The sequence below is a fragment of the Cebus imitator genome, unplaced genomic scaffold (assembly GCF_001604975.1).
Source record: "Cebus imitator isolate Cc_AM_T3 unplaced genomic scaffold, Cebus_imitator-1.0 Scaffold527, whole genome shotgun sequence".
Classification (NCBI taxonomy): Eukaryota; Metazoa; Chordata; class Mammalia; order Primates; family Cebidae; genus Cebus; species Cebus imitator.
The window spans coordinates 358,416-382,798 of record NW_016107842.1 but is presented as its reverse complement, the minus strand read 5'-3'; the positions used below and the strand labels follow the sequence as shown (position 1 = coordinate 382,798).

Here is a 24,383-nt window from a genome sequence, read left to right as displayed (position 1 = left end):
CAGCAGTGACTCTGTCAGCTTCTCTGTACTGTTGGATAGTGGCATCTGTGGAAAAAAGCCAGATCAGTAACCCCTTTGCTTAACTGCTTAGTGCCTTCACCTCCTGCGTTAGTTAGTATTTCAGCAATACTGGAATAGCAGAGGTACAGTAAGTGCCCATGTTCTGACTCCATTCTGCTGCCTGGGACCTGATCTAGCATGACTTCTATCACCTCTCCTAGTTGGAGCCAGACATTCCCTACTTCGGGTCCCTGTGTTTCCAGGTCACTGCAACCATGGAAAGCCCACCAAAGTGACCCATTGTGGATTTCGAGAACCCCTGTCTTGGCACTGGGGATCAGCAGATCTAATTTCCTGCTTCCACGCCTTGGCATATTCAATCCCATTATTGAGGATAATAAAATCTTTACCCTGTGGTACAATAGTCTTGTTTTTAAAAAGGAATTTAAAATCTCCAGCCAAGCATAATGCTGAACAAAGTGAGTCACTGTTATCTTGTGTATACAATAGTTAAGTGCACATCTTCCCTCATGCCCAGGCTGGTATTTATATCCTTATTGTAAAGTGCTGGTCTCAAACCTGAATGCCCATTTCATAGTAATGATTTAGGCCCGTTTCCTCAGAGGAATTTGGCATTTATCTTAATTTACTGGGCATCATTTTACAGCCACTTTTAGAAGTCAGGTCAAGACTGTCAATTTGATAACTAGCACCAAGGCCCCTGTTAAATTGAAGGAACCCAAACTCCCCAGACATGAAGTAAAAAGTACACTCATTGACTGGCATCCTGTTGTTAATTATGCTTAGGTAGTTAACATCTAGTCTGAAGAGGGACATGATTAAATCTGTTTCTAGTATATTTTCAAGATGGACCCATTGACCTTTGATTAAGTAACCGTTCCCTTGACAATAAAGGTAAAAAGAGAATACCTCTGAGGCACTGCCCCTGAAGAAACAATATTGACCATTTTTTTTCTGGGGCCACGCAGAGCAAGTAAGTTTTGGTGGGCAAAGCACACTTCAGGGGGTCACTGTAAATGGCAAATAATTTTTTAATGATATTTACTTGCCAGAAACACACAAAAATTTAAACAGGGTTTTAGTACTGAGTCATTAAATATGGCAGAAAAATAAAGCATATAGCAGAATTAGAATTAGTCATATACTAGAACTTAAATCTGTTTTGCAGTGTTTTTAAAAGCCAGTGTGACGTTTTACAATGACATTTTCTGACCCTGATTCTCGGAAAATACAATAGGAATCAATTTCTTACCTTGCTGTTGAATAATCTTAGAGGCTAACTGAGGAAAGGAATTTGAATTAACAGAGATATTAGGTGACAAGACTGAGGCTCCAGGGCCTGGAATGAAAATAATCAAAATCAAGGAAAGGTGGAAGTAGGCTGTTAGCTTCTCTCTTGAGTTCTGTTGCTGCATTTTAAATGCCTTGTCCTTCTATAGTTTGATCTTTTATATTGACTTCTGGCTCTTTATGCATATGTTCTTGGTTTGGGGGCAGCTCCAAAGAGAATTCTAATTTTATTCTTAGGGGCTTTTGGAAACAATGCCTTTCCTTAGTTCTTCTTGCTACAGGTGTGTGCATGCATACACTCACAGAAACAACAGGAGACCCTGAGAAAGAATTTGTTCTAACTGATCACTCAGCATTTGTTGCTAGTTGTCATTGGCTTTGCCTCCAAAGGCCCTGACTACCATTCCTGATAGGTCAGATTCCTGTTTCTCAGGCTACACTTCTCTAGCAGGTGCCTACACCCTAAACCCCAAACTGGAGTTCTATAGCATTTTATAAGAGTCCTTCGGATTTCTGGGACATTTGCTGATGCCACAACTGGGCCTCCTTCCTGAAGCTTAGTTAGTCAAGGGAAGGACAAGTGCCAACAAAGCTGTGGTTTCCTCTTAGGGATTAACAGCCTGGAGTGCCTGGCTGGCACTAGACCTGGCTCGCAGCTGGGTACTTTTGCTGAAGAGGTTGGCCTGTTATCCTATAGGAAAACCCATTGGTGAGGACCCTGTTTTCTGGCCTGGATTCAAGGGGAGACACATTTCAAAAGCCCTAGGACTGGAGGACCACCCTGCCCCCCAGAATGCCAGAATTATAGCTGAGTTCCCCTTGGTTTTGTCTTTCAAGGGCATCCTTTTCAATGCAAACTCCTCTGGGACAGAGGTCTACTGAAGCAGCTTCCCTTTGGTCAGGAATGGGACAGAGAATGGAAGTGGGGATGGAATAAAGAGGAAATGGCAGGTAGGAGAATTTCACAGAGATTAATTTCTTCAGTTTTTTCTTCAGTCAGGTCGGACCTTATCTTTTACTAGCACTCCAGAAACTGGGACACTCGGAGTCAAGGAGAGGCAGAGAAGATAGATTTTGGTAGGTTCTGTTCCTCTCCACTTTCCTCTTTCAGTAGATGGCTCCCTCCTTTAGCATCACCATCATTCATTGCTCTCTATTTTATTTTATTTTTTTTGAGATGGAGTCTCAGTCTGTCTCCCAGGCTGGAGTGCAGTGGCCTGATTTCAGCTCACTGCAGCCTCTGCCTCCCGGGTTCCAGTGATTCTCCCTCCTCAGCCTCCCAGGTAGCTGAGATTACAGGCATGCACCACCCCCGCCCGGCTAATTTTTGTATTTGTAGTAGAGATGGGGTTTCATCATGTTGGCCAGGCTGGTCTCAAACTCCTGACCTCAGGTAATCTGCCTGCCTCGGCCTCCCAAAATGTTAGGATTACAGGCATGAGCCACCATGCCCATCCCGCTCTCTTAACTTTGGGCCTGTAGTTCAGTATGCAGAACTGGGAGGCTAAATCTTACAGAGGTAGACAGATACCGCATGTGGACTGAAGATACTTTTCAGAGGTTCGACTATTGTTTCCCAATTTTTAAAAAGTTATTTTAAAAGCAAAAGTACTACTGTTTGCTTTGCATTCTAGTTTTAAAAACTTCTCTACCAAGTAGGAGTTCTATAGGCTTCTCTGTTAAATCTGACCAGTGGGCCTATGTCATTGGCATAAAGCATCACTTTGGCAAATGATAATTTCCCATCTCCAAAGTCCCAAGTCTCTTCACAAGGATTCCCCAGTGACAGAACTCATGGGGCAGGGGCAGGGGCAGGGAGGAGCTACCTAAATACAAACAGATTTTGATCTTGGTCACTAGGGACCCTATGGTGGGAATGGGAGTCATGACTCATCATTTAAGGGCCAGGTCACAGCCTGAGATCTTGAGGTAAAAGACTGTATCATGATTAGGCTATCAGGAACCTCAATATCTGACATTCTCATATCCCAAGGATCACCCTGGATGATACAACATCCAGGACATGCCTTCTTTTACAGTCACAGTGTAAGACTGAAGAGTTGCCAACAGGAACTGTTAAACACATACTGATTTCTATCAAATTTTGAAGATAAAAATGCTTTTAAAGCATTCTCTTATCCTTTAAAAGCACATTCAAGATGTTTGTTTTTTTATTTTTGTTACATTGCATGTCTGTATTGTCACATGCATATCAATAGGTGAAAACACACACTCATAAGGAGAAGGAGAGACAGAAAGAGAGAGAGAGAGGGAGGGAGGGGAGCACCAAGTTCTAATTATTCATGAGTGAATACTCTGAAGCAGCTAGGGCTTTTTGTCAGGCCAGTAGAGCTCATCACCAATGTTGAAGCAAAATTTGGGCCAGGAGTGTGATTTTTAAAAAGAAAACTGCTTTTATTAATTTTATTTGCAGTAAACATTGGAATTGTCACCTAATAAAATACTAAAGAATTTAGGCTAATAGTTTTTCTTTTCAAAAGAATGTTTACATCTGAATGTGTTGTTAACTCTCAGACTTTGGAGCTAATGAAGAGAAAAAGAAGCATAGATGATAAATTACACTAATGGTAGAAAAATCTCAACTGGCTAATCCTCTCGTCACTGAGGGTGACTATCAAGCACCTTCACAGATTAAATCTCAGTGCCACCCAGAACTTTCTGGGGCCTGACCAAAGCCTTCAGGGTTGTTTACAATTGAGTAAGACAGAATCTACTAACAAAGTTGAGAGTTAACCTTTCTTTACCCAGTAGATATACTTCTGGAAAGTTGCTCATGAAGTGAATCATATTTTCAATTTATTTAGTGGTTTTGCTATTGGAGACAGTCTGGGTGATTTTGTTGTTGTTGTTTGGTTTTAAATGAATAATCATAGGCAAATTGATGTACTTTGTATAATACTTCTGGATTTTGTAAGTCAGATTTTTCTTCAGGCCCAGATTCTCCTACCTGTCCCAATATACATAGCCACAACACAGCAGCTGACAGATGCCTTCGGGTGCTACTCACATTTTAATCCTTTCCACACTAGCAGAATCCCTCATCCTGAGTTCCTCAAAGTAAGGAATGGCTAAGGAGGAGGAAATGGGATGGCTTGCTGACTGATGGATGATCTTTCAGTTTCAGTGTGAAAACATTTAATATCATGAGTCAGTGAAGCTGTTTATAGCATGCCTGGGCAGTGCCAAATTTCATATATGGAAATAAAATTACTACATTCTTCTAAAAAATTCATAGACTATAATCCATGAGCAAAATCTGCTTAAAGCCTATTTTATTCTTAGAAAAGCTTCCCTAAGTAGCTCATGTTTATAAGGTGCTTGTTTTTCAATGACATCCACATAAATTTATGATTCTTGTGTTTTTGAGAAGAAATTTAAAGTGTATATATGTCTGGGTTGAGTAACATCTATTTTCAGGGAGAAGTTCATTAATTGGGTTACATTTACACTTTGCCAGTTGTAAACATTTACTTTATAAGCTGAATTGTTTGGTTTATCGCTGTCTGTTTTGTCTCATGGTTAAGAGTAGGAATAAAGGTGTACTCTGTTTAAGTAAAGACAGATGCTCACATTAGGGGGAATACACACATCTTATTCTTTGTACCAGAGACTTGTCACATTTTGAAAATTGGAATCAGAGCATTGGGTTTTAGTCTTAGAAATGATTTTTCTTCACTAGATAGCTGCCCTAGAAATGAATTTGCTTACAGCTCTTCCTTTTTTAAAAGGTAAAGTATTTAGATATTGTGTGTATGTACATTATATAAGACCAGTGTGTATAAATGTGGCCCATAATATATGCTATAGTCATTGTATAATTTCTTTTCATATAGAATACAGATGTAATATATAAATATATATATAGCATATCTTATTCAAATATATTTTATATATTTACATACAAAGTGTTGGACTCTATACCATATAATATATAGAGAAATATATAGCACTTCTATTTAAATATTCAAGTACTATGTATTACATAATATATGTTATAAACACATTGCATACATATAAATACATAACATGAGCTTATTACACATCATATTACATATGATATGTAATACAGCCAATGTGATATATATTATGCACATAGGTTATAAAGACACACATACACACAAGATAAATAGTAGGCTGATGTGAAATTTATTTTACTGAAGAGGCAACATAATGTTAGTGTTGCTACACCAATCAATGTAGAGAAGGGGCTATAGAATTCCTTTCTTGGGCTCCATCTCTCTATTTTGATTCTTGAGTAATAAAGTAGCCTTGGTGAAATGCAGAGTTTCCTTGACAATAACTATGAACCTGCTTGGGTTGTGAGTTTCTGTATATCCATCTGGTTCAGACTGCCAAGCTGTGACTTTCTGAGAGTCTAGTCCAAATGTACATTCTAGGTGTTCCTCCTCAGGGTCTATTTTTTTTTTTTTTTTTTTTTTTTTTTTTTTTTTGAGACGGAGTTTCGCTCTTGTTACCCAGGCTGGAGTGCAATGGCGCAATCTCGGCTCACCGCAACCTCCGCCTCCTGGGTTCAGGCAATTCTCCTGCCTCAGCCTCCTGAGTAGCTGGGATTACAGGCACGCGCCACCATGCCCAGCTAATTTTTTGTATTTTTAGTAGAGACGGGGTTTCACCGTGTTGACCAGGATGGTCTCGATCTCTTGACCTCATGATCCACCCGCCTCGGCCTCCCAAAGTGCTGGGATTACAGGCGTGAGCCACCGCGCCCGGCCCTCAGGGTCTATTTTTAGTTCAGTGTCCTGATGTTGCCTCCTGCTGCCCAACCTTTACGGGGTCTGTCACTCCCTTATTCCCTGGGCAAGACTGGGTAGATAGAACACCCACAGGATATCTGGGAATCCTGGGTCATAGACAAAGCCTCTTTGTATTCCTGTGCCTGAGTTCTGCCTTCCTGGACTTGTGCCCCCAAGTCCTGTTCTTGTCTTACTTTATGGTTAAAAATAGAACAATAAAACTTGTTTTGTTCCATTCCCCTAAACCTATTTCTTTCCACCTGCTCTCATCCCTATATGATTGGTGGAGTATAAGAACAAAAGGGCAAGAACAAATTACAAACCTAAATAACATAATCTCCTTGTAAATTAGTTCCATAATGACCATGGGCCATTACAAAAACAGATATTTGGGAGACAAACTTTGGAAATATTGCAAAATAAAATATCTCTTTTTAAAAACCAGATGTACACAAAAATGTGAACAACAAAACCCTTATAAATCAGTTTTTTTCTCTAGAAGCTGCTGAACCTATTGCTGATTTATATCTAAACAGAGTATTTCCACAGCATTCTAATATACTACTCCATCAGGCAAACTGTCATATTGTTGCAAATAATGGATTTCTACAATAATTAGTAGGTCAAACCATAAAAATTACCATTTTTGTAGTTCAAAAATGACCAGATAGTGGTACCAACTTTGTAGGTCAAAAATGATTGGATATTGGCGATTTCGTATGGTTTAAATTTTATTATTAACTGACTAATTTTTCCCCCCATGTTCTCATGACTTGAGAAATACATCAGAATACTCATCAGGAAAGCAAAACCTTTCAGGTTTGCTTAATTTTAGAGCAAAAATAATTAAGAATTCCAATTTTTCAGTTGCAACTAATTTTTTTGCATGAGAGGTTTTACCCTTCACTTTTTATGAGCTCCACATACTGCATTATATTTCAAGTGGCATTATATGAGAACATATTCTTGAAGAATGAAACCCAATCTTCTGGTTTCTGCTACATATGAATAATCTTAAAATACACAGCTAAAAGAAGCCAAACTTCCCTGCTATTATTCTTTTCCTAGCAATGATCCACAAATTAGAAAGAATCCACTAATTCTTTCTTCCTTTCATGTCCTTGAATCTGAGTGGCCTGGTTGGACAATTCAAAAGGAAGAGAGGACCTGACCTTCTCAAAGTCCCAAACATTTCAAAAAGGGCTTAAAGAGTATTTTTCATCTCGTACCATCTCTGGGGCTCTTGTATCTTAATAAATGCCAAGCAACCCTTATAAACTAGACGACATGTAGAAACTAATATCTAAACTCTTTCCCTATGATTTCAATTCTCCTTTTTAGCAGTAAAGGATGTACATGAAGGAACAAACTCTCCAGACGTAGAATGGATAAAACTTTCCTTTGGTTCCCTTCTATATCCTCTAACATTCTATCCCTTTCCTGATTTGTATTTGATCAGCAAATCTGTGGAAACATTAAGCCTGTAAGGACAGCTTGCACATCAAAAACCTATGGCCAACTTTTAAAATCATACCCAACTGGAGAATAATGGTGTAAATCCTCATCCTTTAAAGGAAATTCCCTAAAAGATTAAAATAATGATCATCATATAGTCACAAATAGCAATTCAAGTAACTCACTGCTTGATATGGGTATATTTGGAAAGAAGGGATATTATTTTATGCATGATAAGGGTATAGACCAAATAAACTCTTCTCCAAATTATAGTAACTAAAAAATGTCAATGAACATTTATAATACTGTAGACCTTTTAGGATTTCAGCTCTAAACAAACTGATATGACTCATCTGGACAGAGGTTTTGGCAGAAGTGGGATTATCTAGTATGCACACTGATTAAAAACATTCTAAATCATGATGTATCTGTGCTTACATCATTGCCAAAATGATTCATCTGTGTAGGCTATGTTCTTATTGCCAGAACTGTCACGCATCGTCTTGGCTAGAAACACAGAGTCACATCCCATTATGGTGAACTCTTAAGAGTTTATCCAAATTCTTTCATCTTCTGGAATTTTGTCAGGTTAATACTGCTTGACACACGTGATCTTAAAATTTTCCATTCTAAATCTAATGTCATTTTGGCATTTGGCTGGATTTGGCCTATGTGACCAGAATTACACTGACAGTGTTCAGTTTGTTGAATTTTAAATCTATAATGTTTATCACATTATAGACCTATTGACAGCCAAGGAAATGTCTGTGTTTGAGACTTTTTCTGAGATACTTTACCTTTGAAACGAGGCTATATACTTTTTATTTGATTTGACATTGTATTTACATAACATACTAAATCAAGAAGTTTTGCTTAAATCTGCTTAGGTTAAGTACAGCCATTTTAAGTTATAGACAGGAAAATTTAAATACTGGACAGTTTATTGTAGTGCAAAACCCTTAGCACTGCATTTCTTCTTGGTCATTTGAAATATTTGCTGGCATTTTAGGGCTGGGAAGCAAAAAAACCCAGAATTAAATGATAGCCTTGAAAGCAACATTTATGAAGCTGCTCTTGCTTATATTTCATTTTATAAACTCTTAAGAATGAAGAGTTTATCTGAGAAATACAGGAGGGTGACCATCCTAAATCCAGGCACTGTTAGCTTTATGAGCATATTAAGTACCCATTACATCGTGCAAAGTATTTATTGCAAATGGGCCTTAGCTACTAAAACATGTCGCTTCCTTTCATGTTCTGACTAAGTAATTTGAGAACTCTTTGGGCTGAGAATGTACAGAAAGATTGCATCTGATTATCAGCAGGAAAAGCTGCCATCAAATCAATGCATGTAACATTCCTCACAAATTGCAAACAAGGTCTTATTGGGCACCTGTGGTAGATGGTCTCTTTCACTGCAAATGCCAGATTTCTTCTGAATTGAACTCTGATGTAAAGTTCAGTGATACTCAGTCTTTGTGGAGCTGTGGCATTACTATTTCTGGATTTGTTTTTTAAAGACACTTCTCTGCTAACAGCATCTTTCCATCCGACCACCTCTTACATCCTTCCCTGCACCAATACTATCTGGCATAGTCTGTTTTGTGTTGACTTTCCCTTACAATATTTAAAACCTCTTTAAAAAGTACAAAAAGTAAGTTTAAGAAATTTTAACTATTGCAGTTTACTTTATTTATAAAACTAACTTTAAACAGTTTTGAATATTACCATTTCATTTTTTAGTGAAATTAACTTTAAGAAGTTTTGAATACTGCTATGTTACTTTATTTAAAATTAATTTTAAGAAACTTTAAATATTGTAATTTTATTTTACTTAGTAAATTAATTTTTCAGAAGTTTTAAATATTCTAGCATGCTTTGAGCTCACTGGTAACAATCTGGAATGTCACCAAATCAGTACTGATTGTCCTTTTACTAGCCCCAGCATCTTTTGCCTCACCTTCAGAACCTTACAATCTCCCTTCAGTTCCCCACTCTTTTCTGATTCCTGTTTCTTTTCCTCCCACAAAAGCAACAAGGAAATGAAAAGCTAAGAAATGAAATGAAACGAAAACCCTTCCCATAACCTCTAAAACATTCAAGCATGTGACTAATCATGAGCAAAACATCTTAATTTAAACCTTGATACAAGCCTCTGTGCAAGCTGCTAATACTCAGTCCTCACTCTTCAAGGAACCACCTTGTATTCCACAGTCAACCCACATGATCTTGGGGTTATTTTAAAGAGGCAAGTTATGCTGCTTTCTTAATAGACTGAATTCAGGAGGAGGTACAGCAGCCTCCTTCTCTGTTGTTTTCAGCAGTGACAAGTAAAGTGATTTAGCAAATTATCAGGCTGCTCAGTCTTCTTATAGTGCCTAGCTCTTCACAAAAGCTACTAGTATATGTTATTGACTAGGTTTCAATTCCTCAGTCCACAGAGAATGGAGGGGAGAATGTAATTCTGTGGCTTTGCAGCCCCACCAACCCTGATTATCATTTACCCATGACACAGCTGAGATTTCCTGAGGAAATTCTTTTCTACTACTCTAAAACAGGGCGTAAGGCACACTAATGAACTCAATAGTGGTTATTTCTCAGTTAAGGAAAAAGTACCACTTCATTTGTCATGTTAGTATCTGATTCCAAATGACATTTAAATTTTGTTCAAGCAATTGATGAGAAGCTGCCATAGAAAAGGGGTAAAGTGAATCTCTTGAATCCTTGGCCCCCAAGAACCCTGCCATCAGGCTTGCTGGGCATGCCATTTTCAATGATATGGACAGGGCAACCAATGCTATGATCACTATGGCTTTGTTTTGACCGTTAATCTCTATCAGGGAGCTCCTGCAGCTTACCTAAGTGAGCACTCTGGAAGCACGCTGTCACCATCAGCATTGCTTTAAAATATTCTCCTGAGTTCATAGTAAGAATAGGAGAAAAAGGTTACCCTCCTATTGGTATCTCACATGTCATGTTCAAAATTCTTACACATTTATCATGTCCTCTTGTGTGATGCTCACATCCACTCTATTCGTAAGGTGGGGAAACTGAGAGTAGCAGACAGTATCAGTGAAAACCCAACATGCTCTCCCATTCCCCATTCTTGATCTTGCTGAAGACTTACAACTACAGTCACCTGAAGGATTTCTCTGGCTGCAGGAGTGTGCTCAGTCTTCCATGGGAAGTGCTGGGAGTTAACTGCCCTGAGGAGCAGCCCTCAATGAATCACAAAGTGTGTGTGGGTAAATAGCCCAAATTCCTCACCCCCAGGGAGAACCTCTCTGAGAGGTGTTTTATAAGGTCTCTCAAAGGTCCCCATTGGGGCTGAACCACAGGTGTCCACAGCAATGGGCAGAATGTAATATACCTTGGGCACATTAACATGCCTTCAACTGCCTGCCTTCCTGTCTCACTTCCTCACTTCCATACTGGTGCTTCCTGGGCTCACCTCCCAAATACACTATTTGTATCCAAATCTTTGTTTCAGGACCCTGCTTATGGGGAAGCCCAACCTAAGACACTGGGACACAGAGAAGATTAATATCTGCTAAATACCACATGGCTACTCAATGGAGAGTCAGGGCTAGAACCCAGGACTTTGAATTTCTGGCATATTTACCAAATTAGGTTGTTTCTTGCTGATTGCTAGCACTTTATAGAGTTGGTCCCAGGACTTTTGGGCAAAATGAAGATACTGTAAATGAAACAACGTTGTTAGACGGCTACTCCTGGCCTTTAAACAGGAACCCCGTCAACACCACCAGCAGGAGGAAACAGAAAAATGAAGGGTAGTAATTACCTAGCATGATGAAAGGGACTCCCAGGAAGGTAGAATTATATTTCCCACCAGTAAGATTGATGATCCCGGCTGCAGTGAGAGTGGCCAGGCTTATGGTCACCAATCCAAGTAGGCCTAGCCAGGGTTTGCTGCGGACGCAGTCCTGCATAGAGCAGCAAAGGATGGCCATGGTGACCACCAGGATCAGGCTGGTGACCAGGTAACGTTCTGATACGCGGCTGGTCTTCTGGAAATCTTCCCTCAGTGAGGAGGACGTGTAAGGGTACATTCTGACTTTGCTGTTGGATTTCTGAAACAGTCTGACAGTGTCGCAGAAGCTGGACTCCCACCTCTCAGCTACCATGTCATTGAGACTGTTGATTGACTGCAGGTAGTAGGTAAGCTGGATGGCCTCTGCAGATTTCACCCGGTCTTTGCTGTGCACAGTGACGCCCCCAAGCTGGTGCCCATTGTACACAGCCCTCCCGTCCTTTAAGTGAGTGATTGGGTATGTGATAGCAAAATTAGTCCGATTGGTGGCCCGAGCGTTCTTTAGCTCTTCCAGGACGTGCACTATGTCATCCACGATGCAAGTCTTATCATTATTCAGGATACATATATGGGCAAATGTGTAATTAAAACCAGGCCTTGGAACCTGGATCTTGGTCACAGCAGCATGCAACTGTAGGGAGAAAAATAATAGCATTTATTAATCAAATATTTCTGGTTTTGTTTTTTGGAGAGGGTGGACATTCCATCTCTGAGCTAAACAGTTCAAATTAAATGTTATAAACTTAGATCAGAAATAGGTAGGTAGTAGGAATGTAAAACACACATCTGACCAGTGGTTCTCACAATGTAACCCCTAGAACAACAGCATCAGCACAACCTGGAAGCTTGTTAGAAATGAAAATTCGTAGGCCCCACCCCAGACCTGGTAAATGAGAATCTCTGCGGTGAAGCTGATGTATCTGGGTTTTCACAAGCCCTCTTAGGAATTCTGATGCAGCTGAAGTTTGAGAAATGCTGCATTAAAGCACCAAAATTCTTTCCAAGTGTTCTTTATTTGTGGCCCAACTGGTCTATACTGTTGGGAAATCTTATATAGGTCCCCTGTTCAGTTTCCCTCTCCAAAATGTAACATAAAAAATGAACTAAGGTGCAGTTACAAATGCAGAGATCCTCTGCTGGCTCGTCCTTTGATGCCGATTTGCAGGGTAGCTAAATGATCTCTTCATCCAATTAAATCACTCTCTACCATAAAAAACAAGAGGTTTACCTTGAGGGTCCTTGTTTTCTCTGGCTTTCCTTGCCTACATATATGGGAACGGAGCTGTAACTATAAGACCCTGGCTGGGATATATGGGAATCATGCTAAAGGAGAACAATGGAATTTATTCTACACACCTTATCCCATGTTGAATTTGCTGTGTCCAGGTACTGAATGCTTGTCATCAAAGTGTATATGAGAATACAAGCACTAATTTAACTGCCTCTACTACACGCCAGGCACAATTCTAGGCTCTTTATACAGATAAACTTATTTAATCCTTCCAACAAATTACAAAGTAGGTACAGTACTAGCTTCATTATAGAGATGAGGAAACTGAGATTTAGAGAAGCCAGGACACTTGTCCAGTGTCACACACATAGTAAGAGGCAGAGCTGGGCTATACCAGGCAGTCTGGTTCCAGAACCTGCGCTCTTGGCCCCTTACCATACACCTCTAGGCATCTGAATCCCTAAGGTTCTTGTTAGCAAGTAATTCCTGAATGTGTGCTTTTACTGTCCCACCACAAATGCTCAATTTCAGATATGTATGAGTATGTGTAATCTACTGTCTAAGATAAGAAAACAAGGCAGTCGAGGGTGTGGTGGGAGTAAGGGACTTAAATGAGCTACTGCCACGTGTCAGGGCTTCATGCCTTAAATTCTCTCAACAAGTCACTTTACAGATAAGAAAACTGGGCTCAGGGTGGCCATGTAGTTAGGAATGGCGGGGCCGATCACTGCCTTTTTAAAAATGGCACCAGGTTACTGTTTCAGTGGTAGCTACACAGGTCCTTAGTTTAACTGTTTTGACTCACCAGCAGCTTATCTTCATGGTGGCTTTGCTTTTTCTGTGCAAAATGAGGCCAGTGACAAACATGTAGTTGAATGTTAACTAAACTAGTACATCTACGACTGTGCTTAGCACTGAGTGGACTTGCCCAAGAGTATAGGTAGCCATTATGACATATCTGATGAATGAAGGACATTTCATCTGTAAAGAAACTAGAATTTAACATTCAGAGTTCTACTGTAGCTGTGCCACTACAACTCATTACCTTCTCCATGATCCTGATATATTTTCTTTCAAATCTGTTCTAAATAGATTATCTGTTAAGACATTTTGCTGCACATGTGTCTGGATGAATGGGATCTTATGCTTTTAAAAAAATGTCTGAGGGGCACCAGCTGTCAAAGTCCTTTCAATAGCACTGAGCATGAGTTGAGAATCCTAATTCTCAGTGGCCCCTTGCCCCACATCTCTTCATGGGTACCAATCTACACGTTCAGAAAACATTTCATTGTATTATGTTTGGCTGAAATAATTTGAATTCATTTATATAAATATGTAAACACATACACGCGTGTGCACGTGCGCGCGCACACGCACACACAAACACATACATGCAGGGATACCTAGGAGGCTATTTTCACAGCCTAACCATATGCTAAGTGTTTGTTTTGATGCTTTGGGATTAATGGTGAGCAAAATGTCTTCAATGATTTTAAGCTGTGAAAATGTGTTTTTATCAACTCTTCTCTAAGCATGGCCCAGTGAATTTTGATTAAAAGAACTCCTAGCTATAAAATATTTCAAATTATGAAATTATTTTAGAAGAATGAAGAACTTAGAGGGATTTAAAGACGAGAGAGAGAGTTTTGATAAGTTTTAAAGAAAGACTTTGGGAAAAGATTCAGAATAGGCTAGAAAAGGAGTGGTATTGAAAGCATGCCTAAGTGTAATATTTAGTGCATTGTTTGTTCCCATGAACAGTGTTATAAATCTTTTTTAAAGTGATTACTAAATATGTCAAGAGAAAAAGATTGCCAAATAAGATGGTGTTAAGCCACAGGGCTGAACCCAATTATAGCAAGGGGATATTTTCCATCCATTCTCTATGACGACTGTGCTCTGCTAGGTGGGGAGCTGTAAACTATTTAGTGATCTTGCAGCTCCGCAGATCTACTGCTATGACCCCTAGGGCCATACATTGAAGAAAGCAGACACCATGTTAACCCCTGTACTACAAGACCATAGGAGCAAGTCTTGGAAAATGAGAACCTTAATGAAGTTTGAGAGGGAAGGTTTCTTAACTCAGTATCAGAGCTGCTGTAAGATGCAACGTCTTGACTTTCTGATGGAGTGGTGGGCAGAACCTGTCACTCTTGCTTCTGAGTGGCAGGGTTCTGCAGAGTGACAAAGCAGCCAGAGAGAGGGTGTTGGCTGAGGCCACCCACCTAGCAGAGGGAATCTGTAGGATTCTACTGTGGGATAAGATATGAGAGGATAATAAGAGTTATAATAAGGAGTTGAGACTCCCTTCTATGACTTCTGAAGTGGCTCAGTTCTGATCTTTGGTGCTTATGAGTACACATCAAATACAGAGACAATCCACTCTTGGAAATCTACATAGCCATGAGCAGATATACAGTGCATGCTAGCTGGACGTCTATCTATACTGAGTTTTAGAGTGTCCTGATTTACTTTCCTAGAAGAACCCCACTCAAGGCAGTAGAAACATTAGTGGATGTTTTAAACTGTAGTATCAGATATATTCACAGGAGGAAAAGGAAGCCAGATAAACCACAAAATGGACAACTGCAATCCACATAAGCTTATTACTGAACTAGGAAAGACACACTCTTCTCAGAAAAGAAAAAGAAGGAAAAAATGAGACAAACTAATCATCCTGACCCTTAATGTAGTCTAAATCTGTCATGTAAAATAACATATAATCCATGTTTCTATAACTATGTATAGATTCTAGATTATTCATTCAACACACTTTCAACAAGTGCTCATCAAATCTACCATGCTGCCAATAATAGGACAATTTCCCTGAATTTAGTGTGTTTGCATTCACGCGTGGAAAAATCACAAGATGCAATGTTCAAAATAAAGGGAAAATCCTAACAGTGAACAACGCCAAGTGCTTTGTACTAGTAAAGCCCATTCCAGTGTCAATTCCAATCACAATATTTTTGACCCATTATTGTATTTGCTGCCAAAGAGGCCAAAACTGAATGTTAAATTGAGATTAGTTTTAAGGCTCTGAACACATCATGTAAATTATTAGCTTCTTTGCTCTCATCATCCTTCAGGTTAAGAATGATAATGATAACAGTAAGTAGTTTTCTAAGTGTTAAAAACTTACGGTTAACTTACAGTTACAAAATGTATTCAAAACAGAGACTCTCTGGAAATGGTGACACTATTATCCTCATTTTATAGCTGGTAAAACTGAAGCCTGGAGACTTTCAATCACTACCCAAGATGACTCAGTAAATAAGGGTAGACCCGATTCTCAAGTCTTACTCCACAGCAGGACACTTAGCCTAGACAAACACATTCAGCAGTGAGCATAAAGAGAAGTTGGGGATGGATAAAGAATTGTCAGCCTACCTGGATCAAATGACTGGCAGTGGATATGACTGAGCTATGGAATGGCCACTACGGGAGATCTGGCATCCAATAAGAGAGACCAGACATAATCCAAACAGCCAAACTCATGTTCAGACAGCAGCAGCATTCATAGCAGTATTAACAGGTAATGAAGGGGATGGGTTTTGAGTTTAATGATTTTTCTTCATCTAGCCTCTGGCGTTGCTAAATAAAACTTTTTGAAGATAGGCTTCCTAAGAAAAAAGGTCACGGGGCACAGTGGAATCCAGTAATAAGTTTTAACTTCCAGTGTGGCTTCTGCTACCTACTTTAAGAGTGTCAGAAACCTCAGGAATGCCACTCTAAGTCTGAAGCTTCAGGTCTTATATTTATCAGTAAGAAAGGGTGTTGGTCTAGCTAATCTTTAAGGACAGACCCTTCCAGTTCTAATACTGCATAATTCTGAAACGAATGACATCCACAAACTATATAATCAGATACTAGGTGAGAGAAAGTTAACTTAATAAATATCAATTTGAACATTATAGCTACTTGAGGTATGCTTTTCTGACACAATGAAGTTCTTTTTAGGCAATCAGATCCGATAGATGAAACCCAGGAGGAAAACAGGGTAAAGAAAATAGGTTTACTGAAAAAAAAAAGTTAAAAAAAAGATTTCCCTCTCTCTGAGTGATTTCCCATTGGGGAAGCGCTGGCTCTTATAATCCCCTTCTGCCAGATCCTGGGACAAAGCCAGTGTGGGCTGCTGGTCACGACAGGCCAGAGTCTAATTTCCTCTCTGCCTCTCCTTGGCAGATCTTCCTCAGAAGACAGCAGGGACACTTTGTAGAGGACAGTACAGAAGGGAGGAAGGATGTATCTGCTCCTGAGTGGTGATTAACATAGGAAAAATGCCTGTGGGTTTAGAGGATCTTATACAATACTTTGTAGGGATTTTTTTTTTTTTTGTATTTGTTTCTTGTTGAAAAGGGAAGAGGGAAGGCAGGAAGGCTACTCTGCTCATGCAAGGCAATTAACACGCTCTGGGAGCAGCCTCAAGCAGTCCCCAAGCAATCTCATCTGTGAGGGAAGATCCGGAGTTCCTATGGGTTCCTCATGTTCCAGCAGGATGGAGCTCCAGTCACCTCCAGTGAGAGTTAGCCTTATGACACCCCCTTTATAGGCTGCCTTCCTTTCCTTGTCTCACGTTTCCACCCCCTTCCCACTTCTTCTACTCCCAAATAAGCTGCATACATTTAAAAAAAGTAAGAAGGAAGATTATGGCTTGACTTCTTAACCTATATCGTCTGTCCCCAAATATTATCTTCCAAGTGCTTCCAAGCACTAAATCAAAAGCGTTTAAAAATGCTTTCAAGGAATAGCTGGTTTTCACCCCTAAATGAAATGTTTCCTTCACTGAATCCCTCCAAACTATATGTCTTGATCTGAGTCTATATTCTGCAACTGTAAATGGGTAGGTGCTAACTGGCAAGGTATCCTTCACTCAGGACGCAAGAAAACACCTTGAAGTGGATGGATCTGGCTGCTGCAGTTCATAAATTACGCTAGCTCCCTTGGTGTTATGTTCTGTCTTTGCATGATCTCACTCTCACCCACTCTCTTTCCTCTTCTTTTAATAGAAATGCATTACATCAGAACACCAGAAGTCGCAAGTTAGGGATTGTTACCGTGATTCATTTGTAGTGCAGCCAAAAGCAAGTTAGTCATCCCTTAATAAGTGAACAGAAATATCATTCTGTCTTTGAAATATTACATTTCCAGAGGACACCAAATTTAAGCTGTGGGTATAGCCAAACAAGTGACTATCTATCCACACGCTTCCTCTGCACATGTGTGCCTGATGCTATGCGGACCTGCTCCAGTGAAAAAAGTCAAATGGTCACCTTTGTTAGCACTGCAATGCCAGTGCAGGTCTGGGAGAGTGGAATACTTCTGTTTTGCTCCTTACTCTACAGAGGGGCTATAGTGGGTGTTGACACTGAAAAGCAGCCAAGACAGCCCCTATTGTAGTCTCCAAACAAGCTGAGTTTGTCTTTGCAGGCTTGGCTGAAAAAACAAGGCAGCTTTGGATCTGAAGCAGAGAAATCTGAGATTTTAGAAACGAAGAAGAATGATGGTGAAGAAAAACGCAATTGCAATATCTGATTGCAACTTTTGCTGAATTCCACATTGGTATGGATAAGAAAGACAGTACAGTGAACTACTGGTTCAACCATCTCTTTATTCCCATAGTCTGGGAGAAAATTTCCCTTGGTCTTGATTTTTGGAAAAATCCTTGTTATCATGAAGATCCCTGGCAATCTGTAAAGCTAAACTTTCTGATTAGAGTGTTGAGAGTGGCTGATAGAGTGGCTATTTTTAAATTCCCTAATCCTCACTTGATTTTCATGGTCAAGCTTAAACTGTAGTTGAGCTAGTTTGTGGGTGATGAGTTTTGCTGGATAGCTCTAAGAGGACCCGATGCTCACAGAAATAGGAGAATGTTAAAGCTGATTGTCTGGGCAAATGGCAAAGGGAAGTCCCAAGGAGCCAAATGCTTAGGCTTGAGAACAGGCAGTAGTGGTTTTAAGACTTGATTAGCAGACCACAAATAACCAAGCAAGGAACAGGAAAAACAGCATGCCAAGGACATTCAGGTCTAGAGAATGACCAACAGTGGACCTGAATGGGAGAAACACTATCAGGAGTCAGAAGGCTTCAATTTTAGTCCTGGTTCTGGGTCTTGCTGACCACATGACTTAGAGATAAACAAAAAAAGAGCCTATGAAGACATGTCACTTCCCTGCTTTAAAACCCCCAAGAGTTCCTCATCATGCTCAGAGTGTTGACTGTGGCCCCTGACATGAAGCATTCTCCTTGCTGAGCTCTCTGGACTCCTATCTCGCTATTCTCACATTGCATTGCTCATCTCACTCTTGATTCTGCCTGGGACATACTTCTTCCAGACATTAAAAAACTCGTGTTCTTACTTCCCTGCTTAAATGCAATCATCTTTCCTGAGCCCACCCCCAATTAAAAAAAAATCTAGCTTCCTTGCCCAACACCATCTTTTCTTATTTTATTTTTTTCATGGCACTAATCAAGACATGACATTATCGTCATCTCTTTGTTTATATTCTGCTGCCCCCACTACAATGTGAATCCTGCTATGCTGGAACGTGTTTCTGTTTGGTCCATCTCTCCATCTCCATTAACTAGAACAGTGTCTGGAACACATAACAATTGTGGAGTAAACACATGAATATAATAATCTCATGAGTAAAGGGACTTTAGTTTGTCTCATCATGGGCATGGTGAAAGCCAAATGAGATGATGAATGTGCATGCATTTTGTAAACTCTTGAGAGCTACACAAATATAATTATATTATTATACAGCAGGAAGCATGGGTAGTAGCTCCTCTGGTTAGTGGTCTACAGCTGTCCAAACATAATCTACAATTGATTCCTGGTTGTCCTGGAGCCCCTAATCCTTCCCAATTTGACAATATCTTGTGCTTTTGTGGGAGGGACGTGGGTTATGGGGTTAGAATGCCACAAGTTCAAATCTTGCCTCTGTTCATAATACAGCTGGGCCCTGCACATCTCTCCTCATCCTCACCACCTCAGTGCACGTCATACCTACTTCCAGCCTGATGTGGAAATACTGGGGCACTAACATACTATCTTAATTCTAAACAGCCTGGACCTATGACTAAAGACAGTTTGTGATTGAACAGCCCAGCTCACATGTCCTTGCAAATGGGATAACCCTGCAACATGTGTTCCTCACTGTTTCCCAATGTTCCCCGGCTGGATTAAGCTCCAGTTGCCCACAGAGTAGCTGGCTTGACAATGCCTCCATAGCCTACTGCTTTTCTTCCTTGCTCCATGATGCTGTTCTCTTTTCAGTGCTTCCTGGGATTGTCTTCCAAATATACTACTCTCATGGAGTGCTTGACTCCAGGTTAGCTTCTGGGGGAACTCAAACGAAGACAGTGACTTTAGGTATTTAATTCAGTTTCATTATCTGAATTATGGGAATCATCCTTACCTTATAAAGTCATTATGATAACCTATAAAAGGTGTCTGGCCTGGCATTTAGGGTTAGGTTAAACCATATGAAATTGCCATTTCTGTAGGTTAAAAAGTAGCTGAACAGTGGCAGTTTTATGTGGGCCACCTAACTGACCTTTTGTCAGTGTTTGTTCTTTCCCCTCCTTCCTCCCCTCCTCCCCAAGAGACCTGTCAGAACCTGAGCTTCCTGAGGGGCTATCAGACAAGTTTGTCTGGTTTCCAAGAGACAGTTTAGTGGTATCAGGGCAGGATTTTAGAAAAAAGACAACAATTTTGGGCTAAGAAGGATCTCACAAATCTTCTCATTCCCTTTTCCACAAGCAAAAACAGGGCTGCATACACTGTGAGCACAAGTCCCTGCATGCACCTGGAATTTCACAATTTTAGTAGTTTCAACTTATGGAAAAAAAATCAAAATGCCATATAACCCACATTCCCAAGATATTTGAAACTGAATAATTAATAATACTGTTAAATCTAAAAAATACAATTGTCTTCATCAGGTGAGCTCTTTGACAATTTTTTTTTCCTTGAAAGGATTTGCTACATTTCTAATGGGTACTGAACTTGAGAACAATGGAAATTATGGCTGATGAAAGAAAAAACAAGAAGAAATTTCCACCTAATGATATGGTAACAGCTCTCTTGAATGATGGACCATAAGCCTTACCAAGGATGGCTACTTTATGTAATTCATAAAAGAATATATTACAGGACAGTGCATTTTTTTCCTGACAATAATTTTTCTCTGTTCTCAAGGTTCTCATACAAAACTACTGCCTTTAAAAATCATAGAAGCATTTCAGCCACAGTCCTCCCTTTCCTGATCTGAAAAGTGGTCTCACAGGGCAAAAGGTCAAGCTATAATAGTTTCGATGATTCAACACGCTAAGGATTTGATCCTTCTGGGAGGTGCTGATGTTGGTGGTATGGTTTGGCATGATGGAGTAAGATTGCCTAGGCTCAAATCCCAACTTTGGTACTTAAGAGATGTGTTATCTTGGAGCCTAAGCTGTTATGTAATGGCTATCCCTTGCCTCAGCTTATTCATCTGTAAAATGGGGACAGTAATAGCACCTATCTCATTAGGATTGTTGAAGGATAAATGAGAAATTGAATGTAAGTTGCTCTGTACAGTCTCTGACACACAGGTGGTACCCAGTAAATGTCTGATAGCGAAGACAAAATGAACAAACAGAAAACCCCATTTCTATTTTCTGTTGTGTCTTGTCTACATCAACTTTCTTTTCCTTTAAATAGTGAAACTTCCTCCATTTTTCTGGAAAAGTATATTCAATGAAATGTAAAGGTGACAGATTTTTGCTCACATCTTTGCTGAGAGACTAAGGGGTAAATGGGGTTAGAAGCATGGATCAGTACAAATATTTGAAGAGAATGGCAGCTAGGTAGTATATTTTTAAAAGTTGACGCTTCTTAAGCCCAGTTTGAGCTCCAAGCTTGAAAATTTTCCTCTCATCTGCAGGTTAGCTCTCTAGTTAGATTACTGTGCACATCAACTAAAGGAATCCAGTATAGGCAAGAAAAAATGGTGGGGGTAAAAGAAGGAAAGTAAAAGGTATTAAGTGCTTGCTAGGTGTTGGATATTGTGCAAAGAATTCTACATCTGTCATTCAATCCTCACAGCAAATCAGGGAGGGAGATATTACACCTCCATCTACAGGTGAGGAAGCTGAGCCTCTAGGAGCTTAAATAACTTGTTCACGGCCACAAATTTAGTAAGTAGATCAGTCCAGATTTAAATATTGGGCTCAGAAAATTGTCTCCTAATGAGAGTTCTTCTGGAAAAGTAAAGATACTATCCCCTAATAGTAATGCTTTGGACATTTGGATATTGATAAATTTGCTTTCTGGTATTAGGCTTAAGCGTGGTCAACCCACAGCATGAGAAGATAAGATAGCAAAGTCGGGGGTCAAACATGATAAAGCAGCCTAGAAAAAGCAACAAGACTGACCAGTAGTAAACAGTAAAACCCAGTGAATGCCAGATATTTATAACAGAAACCTTAGAGGGAAGCCAGAGGCCCATTACCAATGACAAGCATACTCAAACAGCTGGAGATAAGGAAAACATGTGAAAAGAGAGAAGACTTTCATCAGTCAAAATAGCATCTTCTGCATCATGTATGTTTCATTTTTTTCTTTTTTGAGATGGAGTGTTTTTGCTTTTGTCGCCCAGGCTGGAGTACAATGGCGCAATCTTGGCTCACTGCAACCACCGCCTCCCAAGTTCAAGCGATTCTCCTGCCTCAGCCTCCCGAGGGGCTGGGATTACAGGCGCCCGACACCACATCAGGCTTATTTTTTTTTTTAGTATAGACAGGGTTTCAGCATGTTGGCCAGGCTGGTCTTGAACTCCTGACATTAGGTGATTCACCTACCTTGGCCTCCCAGAGTGCTGGGATTACAGGCGTGAGCCACCATGCCCGGCCATATATGTTTCTTATGTAACCCTTGACCCCAGACACACACATGAGGAAAAAGAAAAAACAAAACAAAACTTTACAGAACATACTCATATAAAAGGTTAGCAGTCCATGGATTTACTGAAAATATCAGATTGAAGTTGGGGGTGTTATAGGACTTGGGTATCATCTCTCCCCAAAGGCAGTTTAACGCCAGAATATATATGCTTCACGAGGGCAGGGATTTTGTCTGTTTTGCTCAATCCTATCCCAAGTACCTAGAGTAGTGCCTGATAAATAAAAGGAGCCCAACAATGATGTGCTGATGAAACCTTCTGTGTTTGTTCCTTCTTGCTGATTTATATTTCCCTGGTGACATTGAATGATACTTCATTTGTACCCAAAGGCTACCGTGCTACATGCATATCATTTACATCTTAAATAAACAGATGACATTGAATTTGGTCCTGTTGCTTGCATCCTACAGACAAATGGCTGGTCTCATTAGACAAATGGATATGGTTAAGCTATAATCTAAAAAAATAAGAGCAGAGAAACAATTTAGGTAGGCAACTGGAGACCGAAATAATTATGTGCTATGCTTAATTATACGGTAGTTTGAATTTTTCATGTGTATTTGTTTTTTTATATTTCTTTTTATTTTGAAAACTATTATGAAAACTTCTGTGTACCTACCACCCAATGCCATGTCTATCTGAAGATTCTGCTCCTCCTGTTAATGCTGTTGATAGGTAGTGTGACCATATAATTTATCATACAAACTGGAACACTTTGGGGAGTGTAAGAGGGCAGTGTTAATTTCACAGGAACAATAGGCATAAAATGGGACTATTACAGGAAACTAGGTTGTATACTCTTCCTATATTTGGATGTTTAAGACAATGTAAGCACTGATGTAACTTCATCTGTTTATGCCTCACAGTAGACCTGAGATAACAATGCTTTGGTTTGCAGCCCATTGCTGCTGATAGAACTTAGAATATTGCATGTAACACTATCCTGTCATCATAAAGATCTCCAGGAAAAGAATTTGGAGAAACTCCTTCTATTTGTAACCACTTCCAACCGCATCTATGCTCCCACTATTGGAACTTCCTTCCATGTCAAGACTGATGTTTTTGCAGGATTCAGTTATCCTGCAGCCCAATTTCACTTGCTACTTTAGAGGTTGAGTACATCCATAGGACTCTCAGAACATTTCATCTACCTTCCCTGAGCACACCAGCCCTGCTGAAATGGACAGATAGCTTCTACTAAGCTGTCTCAATGGCATGTGGCTTCTGGAAGTGGTTTGCCCAGCCAGGAGCAAAGATTGCTTTCATGTCCAAAGATGCCACTCTGGGTGATTCTGTCTTGCTTTAATGCTGAAAATGGCTTGCTAATTTGGCTAATGAAAATTTTTAAGGCTCACAGACATGATGTCTGTAATGGGTCTCAGACACTGGGCAGGTGGGAGGCCAGAGCTTTTTTGCTTTATTGAGAATTAGAAGCCATGCTGATAAAGTCTTCTGCACTTCACCACCAGTTATAGCAATGATGCATTTACTCAACATATATTAAGTGTCTACACCATGCTGGGCATTATGTAAGCCCTGGAGAGATAAAGAACATTAAGACACAACTTTATCCTCAAGTAACTTAGAGTTTAGTGGAGGGACTTCAGGCAGATTCTCAGAATTGGTTAGCACAAGTGAACCACGAAGTGCAGTGAGTGTTACGGTACTATGAAAGGACTAGCTAAAGGGATCAGGGAGTCTAGTATGTTGGTGTCTAGTATGTGCATATGTGAGGGAGATGCAGGGGTGAGTGTGTGCGTGCGTGTGTGTGTGTTTGTGTGTGTGTGTGTATATGAGGGGCATATGTGTATCAGTGATGAATGTGCAATGGAATA

General features: G+C 40.0%; 1 protein-coding gene across 1 annotated transcript in view; it reads right to left on the bottom strand.

Moving 5' to 3' along the window:
- Positions 1-24,383, bottom strand: part of PTCHD1 (patched domain containing 1) — a 58,726-nt gene that overhangs the window by 8,107 nt on the left and 26,236 nt on the right. Inside the window, exon 2 of the mRNA XM_017514588.2 lies at positions 11,344-12,004. Within this exon, the coding sequence (XP_017370077.1) occupies positions 11,344-12,004 (661 nt within the window). The remainder of the gene's footprint in view (positions 1-11,343; positions 12,005-24,383) is intronic.